The sequence below is a fragment of the Betta splendens genome, chromosome 16 (assembly GCF_900634795.4).
Source record: "Betta splendens chromosome 16, fBetSpl5.4, whole genome shotgun sequence".
Classification (NCBI taxonomy): Eukaryota; Metazoa; Chordata; class Actinopteri; order Anabantiformes; family Osphronemidae; genus Betta; species Betta splendens.
The window spans coordinates 7,913,034-7,925,259 of NC_040896.2; the positions used below are offsets into that span (position 1 = coordinate 7,913,034).

A 12,226-nucleotide genomic window follows, 5' to 3' on the forward strand; every position below is an offset into this window, starting at 1 on the left:
AAAGTCCTAGATTTTAGTCAGGTGGTATGTGACGTCACTGAGGGCGAGGCAAAGCAAAACTTGACAACTGGCAACTTGGGGTTCGGTGCCTTGCCCAAGGACGCTGCGGCACATGACCTTATAATTGGTGGGTAAATGCTTCACCTCTTGAGCCACTGCTATACAACAAAACAAAAGGACACTTCAGCCAGCATATGACAGAAGGAGCTACTGAACCGGCAACCCTGTGACCAGTAAAGGACTGTTTACCTAGCCAGACAGAGACAGAGAAGTCAAATAAAAGCATAAATATATATATAATATAGTATAGATGTTGATCTAGTCAACATTTAGTGTAAAAAGTCAAAGTAACACTATGACGCAGTTTATTGGTCCAACCACCACTGGACACACTTCCATTTTAAAAGTGGAACCTGAACTTGATTAGTTTGCTTGTTGTTCATTCTTTCACAATTTGTGTGAAGTGTGGTTTTCTTTTGGGTTACATGCTTTTCTCCTCCTCTCCTGTTCCTTTTGTTTAAAATGTGCATCTGTCTATATGTGATTTTATCTGAAGCAGAAGTAGAGCAGACAAAAAAGACCATTTCATCAGATTCCTCAAACGATAAATGCAATAGTAAAACTGAAACTACAATCCAACTACAACGCAATGGCCCCATAGACATTGTATCTGTTACTTTACTGATGATATCAGTGTTAGTTGGGGTGTTGTCCTCAGTTTGAGGAAGTGACAAAGCATTCTCCCCTCTAACCTCTGTTGTGCAGACCAGCTAGTACTTCCTCAGAAAGCCTTCGTCTGTGCTGACTGGGCCAAACATCCACGAGAAGAGGTCACAGGATTCTGGCCCTGGCTGGTTGAAGGCACAGCGTGACCCTGGAATAGTGTTATTGGGCTTCTGGATCACATGATTAATGGGATCCACTCGCCTCTTCAGCATTTTATAACCTCTAACACTTTAAAAGGGCTTAACATGAAGGAAGTATGTTAAAAATAAAAATATCTGTGTTTGCTTTTTGACTTGACCTTGAAGTATAATTCAAGAACCTGTGAAAAACACCTTTTTTTAGTCCAACCTTAATTTATGCAAAAAACATGTTGTAATGACATCATCAGAAGATATATGGATAAATACACAGTCTCTTATAAACTAAGTCTTTGTTTTATTTTTTAAGGAGATTTGTCCATTTACAATCAAGCACTGTGTCCTTGAAACTATGATCTCCTCATCTGTTTAATGTCTATGGTACAAATAGAGTGAACAACAGAGAACAGCTCATGAGAGGTCAGACCACATTAAGAGCAGGAACACACAAAGAACCATTCAACCACTCAAAGCAAACATTCAATGAAATCCTAAACCGCACAAAACAAAAGCTTGACTATCAATCCTGTTAATCAAAAACAAAACCTAAAAGTAAACTTCACAATCTTACCACCACTGTGGCTCCAGTCATGTTAAAAGCTCTGTTGCTCTAATATTAGCGTTTTCGCTACAGTCTCAACAGTTTAAACGCCGATCCAAACCAGCACGAGGGATAACAAAGCGCCATCGTATCAAGAAAACACGCGTTAACAGAAAACAGAACTAAAAAGCTACAATACTGGAAAGGCTACAAAATTAGCCCCGGTGTTCTGGTTTCATTTGATTTGCTTCTTCTCAGGTTTGCAGCATGCATGGTAGTTCAGTCCTCTGCTCGTCCATGCGTCCTCCCTGGACCCTGAGGAGCAGGGAGAAGAAGTCCTCGTCATCCATGGGTCCAGGAGCCCTGCTGCGCTGATCCTCCAGCCGGCCCTGGGCCTGTGTCCGCAGGGAAACAGTGGGGAAAACTAAGTACCTGATGTCAAATGATTTTTGGAAGTTCCTATGATGATCAGGTATCATAATAAGTTATCTGCCCCGAAGATGCACACTGACAACAACAACTTCTGCCCTGACAATAAAATGAATGAATTAGTCCTTACTTGAGTGGTAAGAATCATGTCATACAGATCCTCCTTGGGAACAACAACTGGTGCAGGCTTTTTCACAAAAGAGATTTGCTTTAGGCTGCCTCTAAAGCTTCTGGCTTTAGGTTTCGGCGGCTCAGACCTCTCGAGCTGAGCCCTCTGGTCATCCAGCCGACGAGCTTGAGCAGTGGCCACGAGGTCAAAGAACTCCTCTTTCTGCAGGGAGGTCATGGAGGAAAAGACAACTGTGGAGACACGAGAGACGTTTTGAAGAGCGTTTAAGTGGTCTATGGTGGAAACACAAGGTTCAAGAGACAGCATCGCTACAACAAAAGCAAGAGCTGCATCAGTTGTATTACTTTACATAAGCAGAAGCCCTGGAAGTGCCCCCACCTCTGTTGCACGGCTTGGTGGTGTTGGGCTCGGAGTGGCACCTCCGCCTCCTGACTCCGCTCTCCAGTCGGAAGGAGCAGCGCTGGTCGTTGAGCCGCCGGCCTTCTTGAAGCGTGCAGAGCAGCTCGTACAGCGTCTCTGGGAAGTCTGGGGTTAATCGGCGAGCCTGAGAGAGCGTGGGTAGGCGGCAGAAGAAGCAGCGAGGGAGGGGGTGGGGGGAAGGTTTCTGGTGAGAGGCGCCGACTATTTGTTGGCACAGCTCAAGCATTCACTCAAGTCCTCTGAACTCCCACATGCTCGGTAATAAAAGGCCGCCTGCTGCTTCTCACCGTTCACTGCACTGACCCGATAAGTCAGCACTAACTAGGAATAGACAGAAAAACCAAAGTCTACACACCTGAGTTGAATCTTCTTCTGGTCTTTCTGTCCCGTCAGACTTTAACCTCATTTCCACTCGAGGGTCACTTTGCGTGTCCTTGTCTCCTGTGTCACTGGCTTTCTCACTGACAGCCAACACTTTGTCCATCTGACCTTTGCCCTCTGTATCACGTGTGCTCTGTCCATCACTGGTGGTCTCTGTTTCCTCTGGTTCATCATTTTCCTTTTTGTCCTTTTCATTCACAGCCACTTCTTCGTGCTGCTTTTCCTCTCGTGCAGCTTGTTGCTTTTCCAGGTCTTCTGAACAGATTTTTCTCACTATACTTTCTTCACCCTCCGTCTCTCCTCCGCGCCGTTCTTCCTTATTTGGAGACGACTCGCCGCTACAGCTCTGTATGATGACAGCCATAGCGCTCGCTGCTTCGCCTTCATTGAGCCCCGTCGTTACGTCTCCTTCCTCGGTGATAATGAGAGGCTCGAGGAGCCCGTCTTCAGCCATTTCAACTTTGATCTCTGCGCAGTTCAATAATCCCGCTGTTAAACCATGAAAAGACAAAAGACGGATACAAAGTGAAAGACTCTGAGAAAAAGATCAACGGTGAAGTCGTTCCAGACAGACTGTGGAGCTGCAGTCTCCTTCTCTTACTCAGAAAGCTATGAGAAACCAGTTTGGCAAGTCCTAGCATGTTGACTACAGATGTTTAAGCTGGGAAATCCGAAGGTAAAACAGATATTCCTGTTACCTGCATTACACTAAAGGTGTGTGAGGTAATTGGGGATGTTTCTGATGCATTCTTTGCCAAAACTTGCTCAACCCCCGGAGGCTACTTGTGCCACGAAGTAGATGTCAATGTACCTATTTCACTCTTACCTTTATGTCTTGAAGGTCCTCTCTTTACAGCCTCATCTCTTTAAGTCACCACAGACTGAGCACAGCATTCTGTTTTGTCACTCGTCAATATCTTTATGAAGAACTAAACCTGTTATCACATTGCGACGTGACGAGCGCCTGCCTTTTTCTGTCTGCTACCTTCGCTCGACTCCTCTCTTCCTGTTCCTCTTACCACAGCCCACCCCTATTTGTTTGGCCCACATCTGACAAGTCATGCTATTGTGAAATGTTAGTGTCAAAACAGTAGGACCCCCCCACACGCAAACACACACACACCACGTTAATCGAAGAATGGTGCCAAGCAATGATCTTTATCATGGAGAGTATATATGAAGCTGTGAAACCAGCCACAGACAACAGAGCTGCTATAGATCTGACTGAAACCTGAGTCAAACGTGTTGAAAGAGGCGAACAGTTCTTCTGACACTGCTGTGGTTTTGGCGCACATCCTGTTGACTCGCAGCTGAAAACGAGAAGTACACTCAGACTCAGACGAGTGAAGCGACATGCAACAGTTTGCACTGGAGCGGCTTCTTTGGTGCCGTCTCGATGCTTGTTTACGCTCCCACAGGTGGCAACAGGGCTTTCCTTCGCCACGTCCCCCGTTTGTCCCTTCACGCCCTCCCGTTCGCGTGTGGATGTTGTGTTGTTGTGGTTACGTCGCCCAGCAGAGTTAAGCATCTGCCGCCACCGTCTGACACGCTGGGCCCCCGGGCTTGCACCGCCCCCCTGCGCTCGCTAGGGGAGCTGGCCCCGCGGTGCCTCCGACCGGGCTGCGTCGTGGCTCCGTGAGCGCGGTCGGGCAGCAGTCGTCGCCACTGTGCGTCGCTGAGCATGTTGCAGCAGCAGCCTCTCACGGGCAACGGGCCCTCCAGCGGCCGGGGACTCGGCATGAGCGGCCACCCCGGGATGCACGCGCTCAACTCGGTCCATCAACCCTCCCAACACCGGTCCGACGGAGGGGACTCGGGCCTCGAGGGCACGGAGAACGGACATGAAACCCGCAGAGATATCGGCGACATACTGCAGCAAATAATGACCATCACCGACCAAAGTTTAGACGAGGCACAAGCAAAGTTGGTGGCAACTTACATTTTTTTTAATTTTAGGCCGGTGGACATCGCATTTGCGTTTCGTTGATGTTTTATTGACTCCCACTCGCAGGGGCAAAGTTTCCTGAACTTCAATCTATTGTCTATGTGTTGTAGATTGTTTAGCCTGGAGCTAACTAGATAGCTAACGCTAGCTAACCAAAACAAAGTTGGTCTTGTCATAAACTGATCAGATACTCAATTATTTGCAGTTACGGTCGCCAGAGCCTGTTTACATTGCTCGTACGTACTTGTGCGATCCTTTCAGCGGCGACGTGCTGAAACGTAACCATTGTTAGCTTGCTAGGCGGCGTTAACCGCGCTAACTAGCCAAAGCTACGATAGGTAGCTAGCAAGTAGCGCTAATGCAACATTTGGAGCTAAAGGTTGGTGTCTGAATATATTCTGCAGAACCAAAAACCGACTAAATTTGTTGGCTACCATATACCGACGACTTACCGAAAGATAAAGCCAAATGCCTTGTTAGCTCACAGTTAGCCAGAAGCTAACGTTAGCGAACGTAGCCGCGCTAAAGCTAGCAGCAGTTGCTTCGTCTCGCCGTTCGTGTTGTTGTTGTTGTTGTTGTTGTTTTGGTTGATTTGCATGCTGTCACTGTCACTAACTGTTTGCCTGCTATGTAAGCTACAAGTCATGCTCTCATTTGTATGTGCAGGAAACATGCCCTGAACTGTCACCGAATGAAACCCGCATTGTTCAGCGTTTTGTGCGAGATCAAGGAGAAAACGGGTACGAGTTCGTAGCTGAACGTTGCTGTTTTGCCACTTTGTTTTGATGTTTCTTCAGCTGGTGCCACGTTACGGGACTGCGTTGACGTTGTGCCACCAGAGGCCAATGAAAGCGCCAATAATGGCGCTTTGCTCAGTCTTTTATCCATACTGTGCCTTAAATAATAAACAACTCTCAATATTCTCGCTCCCCCTGTCAAAATCATCAAACATACAATAATTAAATATAATTAGACTTTCATTATGTAGAATGTTATTTGGTATAAAAATAGAGGCAAGCGACAGCTGATACAGTAGGCAAACAGACACATAATACCACAGGACACACAGTCAGCCTTCGAAGCACATTCAAAGCACTTACAAGCAGGTTTACATTGTCACGTGGTTATAAACATTTCACGGTTTGATGATTTATTGTGAAAAACAAAGTATTTTTTATTTGTTAAACTGATTTTACTCCCTTCTAAGATACATTGACATACATTTTCTGTGCAGCAAAATAATCTAAAAAAGACCAGGTCTGAAAATAAACAGAAGGATGCATGTAAGTTTGAAATAGCACACAGATGGATCATTTGTTACTGTCTCAGCATCTTGTGTTTCCCCTGGTTGGTTTGCTGGGATATCCTGGTTTAAGATAAGGCGACAATCTGCACCAAAACAGGAAATGTATGACCTCAATTTAAATGATGTGACTGTGGAACCAGAAGACATTTTTTCCATTAGTGTTTTCACAGTAAACCCTATAAATGTGTTATTGACAGGCCTGTCAATGAGGAACGCGCAGGAGGAGGAACCTCAGGACCCTCAGCTGGTGCGCCTGGACAACATGCTGCTGGCGGAGGGAGTGGCTGGGCCGGAAAAGGGTGGTGGGGCTGCCGCTGCCGTGTCTGCTGCTACGAGCTCTGGAGGGATGTCACCTGACAGCTCGCTCGAGCACTCCGACTACAAAAGCAAGTTGAGCCAGATTCGCAGTATCTACCACACTGAGCTGGAGAAGTATGAGCAGGTACCGTGTCGCAACATGAGTGCTGACATTGCCTGTACATGCTTGTGCTAATGGTGTTCGCCTAAGTAATCTATTGGTATGTTAGGTCTAGAGAGCACATTACATAACTTCTCTACTGTTCCTATATTGCTGATTAAAAAACAGAGTATGCGTGTCTATTTTAAAGGTCCTATTATGAGCATGTAATAAGTCATAGTTTAATTGCTGTGCTTGTTTCTGTATTTGACTGTCCACTGCTTTTATGCCCTGACTGCCCAGGCATGCACTGAGTTCACCACCCATGTGATGAACCTTTTGAGGGAGCAGTCACGTACACGACCTGTGACCCCGCGGGAGATTGAGCGCATGGTCGCCATCATCCACCGCAAGTTCAGCTCGATCCAGACTCAGCTGAAGCAGAGCACTTGCGAGGCAGTCATGATCTTAAGGTCCCGCTTCCTTGATGCCAGGTGTGTGTGTGTGTTACTCAGACCTTTATTGTCAGTATGCATTACTTCCAAGTGTAATTTCCTTTTTTTGTAAATTGGAATCCAGATTATAATGTAGGTGCAATTGCTACCAGTGGAATGTCATTCATTTTTTTTCCTCTCATCAGACGCAAGAGGCGTAACTTCAGCAAACAGGCAACAGAGGTCCTGAACGAGTATTTCTACTCCCACCTGTCCAACCCTTATCCCAGTGAAGAAGCCAAAGAGGAACTTGCCAAGCAGTGTGGAATCACTGTCTCTCAGGTACGTCCCCCCTCATACTGGACGTGTGTTAACATGCTGTTAGGGCTGCGTCCTTGGTTTCTGTGCAGTGGATCACCTTGGCTTTTTCCTTTGTCAGGTCTCAAATTGGTTTGGCAACAAGAGAATCCGCTACAAGAAGAACATTGGTAAGTTCCAGGAGGAGGCCAATCTGTATGCCATGAAGACAGCCTTGGGTGCCAGACAGGGCGACGACTCCCCGCACACCCCCAACTCCACAGGTAGCACGGAGTTAATATCTGACACGCTAACAGAACTGCTAATGTCTTTATTAATGTGGTGGTGCTTTTATAGGGTCTGGTTCCTTTTCACTGTCTGGGTCAGCTGACCTTTTCCTCGGGGTTCCACCTGTGAACGGTGAGCAGTCAAGCTACCAAATGGGAGTGCAGGTAACTTGCTTTCTTTACACAAATGTAAATGAAGAGCTGGTGATGTCTTACATGTCTGTTTATCAATAAATTAAACTTTTTTTGATCTTCCAGGCGAACGGGAACTGGCAGAGCCGAAACTCGCCCCCATCCGGCACCTCTCCTCATAGCGACCACTCTGAAAACTCTGACTGATGTCCCCCACCCTCTGGCACAGATGCGACGGAAAGATTGAGGATGGAACAGACAGAAAAGAATGATATCACACTTCCCACTTGGCTGCAGTTGTGTTTTTGTTTTGTATGTCGTTTGGTTTGGTTATTTGTACATGCTTTTCTTTTCTCACCGCTCAGCTTTGTTCATGATTATTATTGTATTGTTCAGCTGAGTGCGCAGGTGGTAGAGTGAAAGCGTGGCGTGCATGCGAGTGCGACTTTATTAACGGGGTTGTAGGGTTTTGTTTTCCCATTACTTTCTGACATGTTACTGAGGTGTGTTTGTGGTTGGGATGGGAAGGGGGAGGAATGGAACCGCATTATCATTGTTTTTAGCACACTATATCATTATTATTATTAATATTATTGCTGTTTTACTATTAGTGCTACAACTATTTTCGTTTTAACAGCTCAGAAAGAGAGAATGCATTTAGTGAATGAGAGGGCAATAGAGAAAAATCCAAAGAATTTGTGTGTTTGTTTCTCTGTATTTTTTTGTTTTGTTTTTTCTACCGGGCTTATTTGTCCCTGTAAGATGAACGAGTGTTTGAGTCCATATTAACGGTTTGAGTGAGTATATCAACAGTGCTGTCTTTTTTCTGTACAGTGAAACACCTGTATTCTCTCTACCTCTTTTACAATAAAGATTCTGTATTCACATCCACCTTGGTGATCCGTTCATATTTATGTGGAGAAATGTATCAAAATTGTTATAAACCATAATATAAAATAATATAACTGCGTGTTTTGTAACTGGTGCAGCTGAGATAAAGAGTGTAGTGCAGATTTATACTGCAAGGCTGCAGAATTATTCAGAATGGACCTATTCTAGTGAATTATGTCCTGGGTAAATGTCACCACAAAAGGTGATTCCAAGCAGGACTGTGAATGCAGCTGTTGCCTCGTAAAGCAGTGATGTGGACACTGAACAGGCGCAGTGACCGCCACGTTGGCTTTAGCGCGTCTTTCCCACGGTCGCCTGTCACCAAAGGGTTTTCACGACCAAATGCTGAGCGACTGAGCTCTGATCTTTGGCGCGTCCGCACGAGACACCGCTCCAAATGGCACGCGTGCTCGAGTTTAGCACCGAGGTGTGAAAGCTGAGCGTCAACGCCTGTTGCGCCTTTGACTAACAAACGCAGAGGAGCGAAGCGTGGTGTCGCCGTAATCGAGCGCACGATTAATGCTAATGAAAAGAGAGCAAAAGTCATGGAGCGTTAATCCGGTTAGTTTGTCCAGATCATTACAAAGATGCTTTAACGGGGACTGGGAAATCAGACTCTATCGCTCCATATCATTTGTGCTTTGTGTCATTTGTGTATGGATTCAATTGTATTAATCTAATGCCAGTTTTCTAAGCGAAATGTGCCAAACCGTAGTAAGTAGCAAATGTATGAAGTTGTTTCAGGAATCAGATGCCGTTTATTTATTTACGTTAAATCATTTTACGCGTGGTTTGCTTCGTTTGTCTTTTTATTGCTTATGTTAAAACTAAGCGCTGTCTCTGATATAATTAGACTGGTATCAGTTTATTATAGGATCCGCCCTTTTAACTTAATATGGTTAATTGAATTAGAAACCTTGGGTACCAGCGGCCGCGGGGCGGGGGCGGAGGGTCGGGACGGACGGGCGGGGGCGGACTGTAAAGTTTGGGAGGAGGAGGGAGGCGATAAAAGCAGCAGCCTGAGACAGGAGACGCATTTAACTGATCAGACAGAACCAAGCATCACTGACTCAGGAACTGGATCGGACTATTGGCAACCATGAAGATTTCCCAGGAATCAGTGGATGCAAGAAGCGACCGAAAGGTAAAAGGAGTTTTATTCTAATGCGCTGAGATTATTTAGCTGTTCCAGTTGGTCCGTTTATTGCAAACTCATGGAATTTAGCGTTCATGTAAAGCAACTTGCTTCATCGGCTCGCTATGCTCATTGTGCCTTTTATCATTTCTCTGTAGTTAACAAAGTCTCAGGTGGAGAAGCGTCGAAGGGAGCGGCTGAACCGGAGTGTGGAGCGTCTCCGGGCCATGCTGCTGCAGGAGCCACAAATGGTAGATGCTTTGACAACACTTGTCCATACTGGTTCTGGACCAGCTTATAACATGGGAATATGAAGCATTTAGGTCTCCTACTGCAGAGATGAAATTGTACTGATGCTGCGTTGCAGGGTGGAACTCACCACAGGGTGGAGAAAGCCGAGGTTCTGGAGCGGACGGTGCTCTTCCTCCAGGGCGCCGCTGGAGGAGCTGCCGGTGGCGGTGGAGGCCAAAAACGCTGCTTCCAGGACGGCTTCTCCTCCTGCCTGCAGAGGGCCGCTGGCTTCCTGGGCCCGGAGGGCAAGGGCCTGTGGCTCGGAGCAGCACTGGACCTGTCCTTTGCTGCTCGCTTTGCCACTTCGGACTCTGAAGGTGCCGGTTCCTGGGGGAGAACCGAGGGCCGCGGCACCTCCAGCTCTCCGTGGAACACGAAGCTCATTCTTCAGACGCTGAGGCAAAAGTCCAAGCATGGACAGCGTCCTCAAGCGCCTGCTTCTGTTCGTTCCTTCCAAGTTCCAGACCAGCAGGGCTCTGCCCCAGGTCAAGCCGTCAAACAGAACCCGTCCCAGAGTCACCCAGCCAGCCACCCCCTGTGGAGACCCTGGCCCTGACGGCCACCAAGTGATGTTTTACTGACTCTAAGACCTAATTGATATTGACTCTTTACAGAATATTTGCATATTAGTCTGTGTTCTGATGTCTGATAACTCCTGATGTTGGTCCTCAACCAAGTCAAAGCCTGTAAATAATGTAAAAATCTATGTTCTACATGTGCTGTATGTGTGCCGGGGTTGACTCGCGTCTCCCAGTTAATTTGCTCCCACGAGGCGAGTCTGCGGCAGCGTTCCATTTTGCAGTCACAGGACTGGGACTGGTTTGTTTGAGCGTTGACGTCCAACCGGCACCGCTGCTCAGCTGAAGAGCAGGTTCACAGGTGAGTGCCATTATTCAGCAGAAGTCCTCCAGTTCTGATGGAGGTTCTGCGATCAGCGATCAGAATGTGACCCCTTAATGGATACTGACAGAGTGTTCATCCATCACATTTCTAGGTGTGGGACCTCAGGGTTGGAGGCTGAGAGGGCCCCGTTCAGCCCCTCACTACACCTCTGCACCACGATGCCTTCTTTCAATTACATCTGACTTTTAATGAAACACGTATTATATCCCCTAATAATATCTATTGTCTATTTTGCACATTAATTTATTCTGAATGTCTCCCTATGGTGAGCTGAGTCTTTTTTTATGTTAAATAAAGTATTACTAAGAAAGAAACCATGGTGTCGGGTGATCTGTCCGATTAGGTGCATCCTGAGAGTCTTGTTGTGCCTGTGACAGCTCTGTTTAGCTCCAGCTGTAAAGCAGCGCTTCATCCTCAGGTGTGAGGTCTGGTCACACAATCACTTCAAAGACTTCAAAGACAGCACGTTCACACGCTGACCATAAATCTGAGCTGCCCACAGACTTTTAAAGCTTATAACAGTGAGCATCTCCTACTAAAAAAGCCAGAGCGGAACAATGCAACCTTAAGGCCACTGACCTGCGATCAAACATCACATCTAGTGTTTAAATCTCTTACTGCGTGGAATAAGTTGTCAGAGCAGATCAGCTCCCGTCCACGTTTGTTTCCGTTATAACGTTCAGCCTCTGACCAGCTGTTCTCAGGACATTACGCGTGTCCGGGACAGGAAACCAAACACCTAACACCTTCTCCCCTTTGACGCTCAGCCCTTCGTGTGATCATCGCCTCTCAAGAAGAAATATTACCGAAACTGCTAATATTTTGCAAATTGCAAATCTTTTTTACAACAATGATTCCAAACACTTCTAACATGTACTTACGCTCCACTGACCGACACTATATTAAGTTCTGGGGCATTTTCGTGGGAAGAAAACAACGAAACTCCTTCTGCGCTTTTTTATGATCTGTTAGAATTAATAGACGAGGAAGCGGAGTGAAGACCGAGGCCTCCACGTTCCCACGCACCGACGTTTCCTTTGTTGGGAGCATTAGCATTGGATTGTAATGAGGATTTGAGTCTTCACTCAGCACGGATCCATTGTGTTTTATTCAATACGTTGATTTGACGCCCGGGTGCTAAGACGTCAGCGGGAAAAGAAACGACTGCAGAGAAAAGCACGTTGTGAATAAAGGGTCGCTTCATTTCCAAACGAAGGCCGAGGCACGTGTCAATACGAGCGAGCGAAATAAAACAGAATGTTTCGTCTTTGTTAATTAAGCTTCTCAACTGGCGCGTGTCCGAATTAGGTGGTCGCGTGCTGATGGAAAGATAGAAGTAAAGTCTTAGTCCTGAACTTTACTGGACACGATGTTAATTTGCTGATTTTTCAGCATCAAAATCAAAATGGATATGGATCAAAATGGATATGTACATATTTATAAA

General features: G+C 46.3%; 3 protein-coding genes and 1 long non-coding RNA gene across 6 annotated transcripts; 3 read left to right on the top strand and 1 right to left on the bottom strand.

Annotated features, from left to right (window-relative positions):
* Window positions 1-37: 37 nt before the first annotated feature.
* On the top strand, window positions 38-1,383 carry LOC121201694 (uncharacterized). Its single transcript, XR_005896751.2, has 2 exons — window positions 38-127; window positions 766-1,383. It is a non-coding gene; the product is annotated as an uncharacterized LOC121201694 (long non-coding RNA).
* LOC114842607 (G-protein-signaling modulator 1) lies at window positions 1,140-5,373 on the bottom strand. Of its 3 annotated transcripts, none has more exons than XM_029128270.3 (5): window positions 5,162-5,373; window positions 2,739-3,253; window positions 2,342-2,507; window positions 1,964-2,193; window positions 1,140-1,799 (listed from the first exon to the last, which is right to left on the bottom strand). In XM_029128270.3, the coding sequence occupies exons 2-5, from the start codon at window positions 3,216-3,218 to the stop codon at window positions 1,659-1,661; spliced, it is 1,017 nt and encodes a 338-aa protein (XP_028984103.1). In that variant the 5' UTR covers window positions 3,219-3,253; window positions 5,162-5,373; the 3' UTR covers window positions 1,140-1,658. The 3 variants fall into 3 exon arrangements, with proteins under 3 accessions (XP_028984103.1, XP_028984104.1, XP_055359012.1); XM_029128271.3 differs by lacking the exon at window positions 5,162-5,373 and adding an exon at window positions 4,704-5,124; XM_055503037.1 differs by lacking the exon at window positions 5,162-5,373 and adding an exon at window positions 3,591-3,790.
* On the top strand, window positions 4,265-8,453 carry pbx2 (pre-B-cell leukemia homeobox 2). The gene is made up of 8 exons (XM_029128267.2): window positions 4,265-4,687; window positions 5,376-5,449; window positions 6,213-6,457; window positions 6,716-6,906; window positions 7,053-7,188; window positions 7,286-7,427; window positions 7,501-7,595; window positions 7,689-8,453. Exons 1-8 carry the CDS (start codon window positions 4,446-4,448, stop codon window positions 7,767-7,769), a joined length of 1,206 nt encoding a protein of 401 aa, XP_028984100.1. The 5' UTR covers window positions 4,265-4,445; the 3' UTR covers window positions 7,770-8,453.
* Window positions 8,454-9,457: 1,004 nt separating this feature from the next.
* Window positions 9,458-11,053, top strand: LOC114843443 (transcription factor HES-5-like). Its single transcript, XM_029129994.3, has 4 exons — window positions 9,458-9,597; window positions 9,747-9,839; window positions 9,956-10,758; window positions 10,874-11,053. Exons 1-3 carry the CDS (start codon window positions 9,553-9,555, stop codon window positions 10,433-10,435), a joined length of 618 nt encoding a protein of 205 aa, XP_028985827.1. The 5' UTR covers window positions 9,458-9,552; the 3' UTR covers window positions 10,436-10,758; window positions 10,874-11,053.
* The last annotated feature ends 1,173 nt before the right edge of the window (window positions 11,054-12,226 follow it).

Coding starts and splice junctions, on each gene's coding strand:
- pbx2 (XM_029128267.2), top strand. CDS start 4,446: ATGTTGCAGCAGCAGCCTCTCACGGGCAACGGGCCCTCCAGCGGCCGG. Junction 4,688..5,375: donor TTAGACGAGGCACAAGCAAA/GTTGGTGGCAAC, acceptor TTGTATGTGCAG/GAAACATGCCCTGAACTGTC. Junction 7,596..7,688: donor GCTACCAAATGGGAGTGCAG/GTAACTTGCTTT, acceptor TTGATCTTCCAG/GCGAACGGGAACTGGCAGAG.
- LOC114842607 (XM_029128270.3), bottom strand. CDS start 3,218: ATGGCTGAAGACGGGCTCCTCGAGCCTCTCATTATCACCGAGGAAGGA. Junction 2,194..2,341: donor CACCAAGCCGTGCAACAGAG/GTGGGGGCACTT, acceptor GTGTCTCCACAG/TTGTCTTTTCCTCCATGACC. Junction 1,800..1,963: donor ACATGATTCTTACCACTCAA/GTAAGGACTAAT, acceptor CTGCGGACACAG/GCCCAGGGCCGGCTGGAGGA.
- LOC114843443 (XM_029129994.3), top strand. CDS start 9,553: ATGAAGATTTCCCAGGAATCAGTGGATGCAAGAAGCGACCGAAAG. Junction 9,598..9,746: donor ATGCAAGAAGCGACCGAAAG/GTAAAAGGAGTT, acceptor ATTTCTCTGTAG/TTAACAAAGTCTCAGGTGGA. Junction 9,840..9,955: donor TGCTGCAGGAGCCACAAATG/GTAGATGCTTTG, acceptor GCTGCGTTGCAG/GGTGGAACTCACCACAGGGT.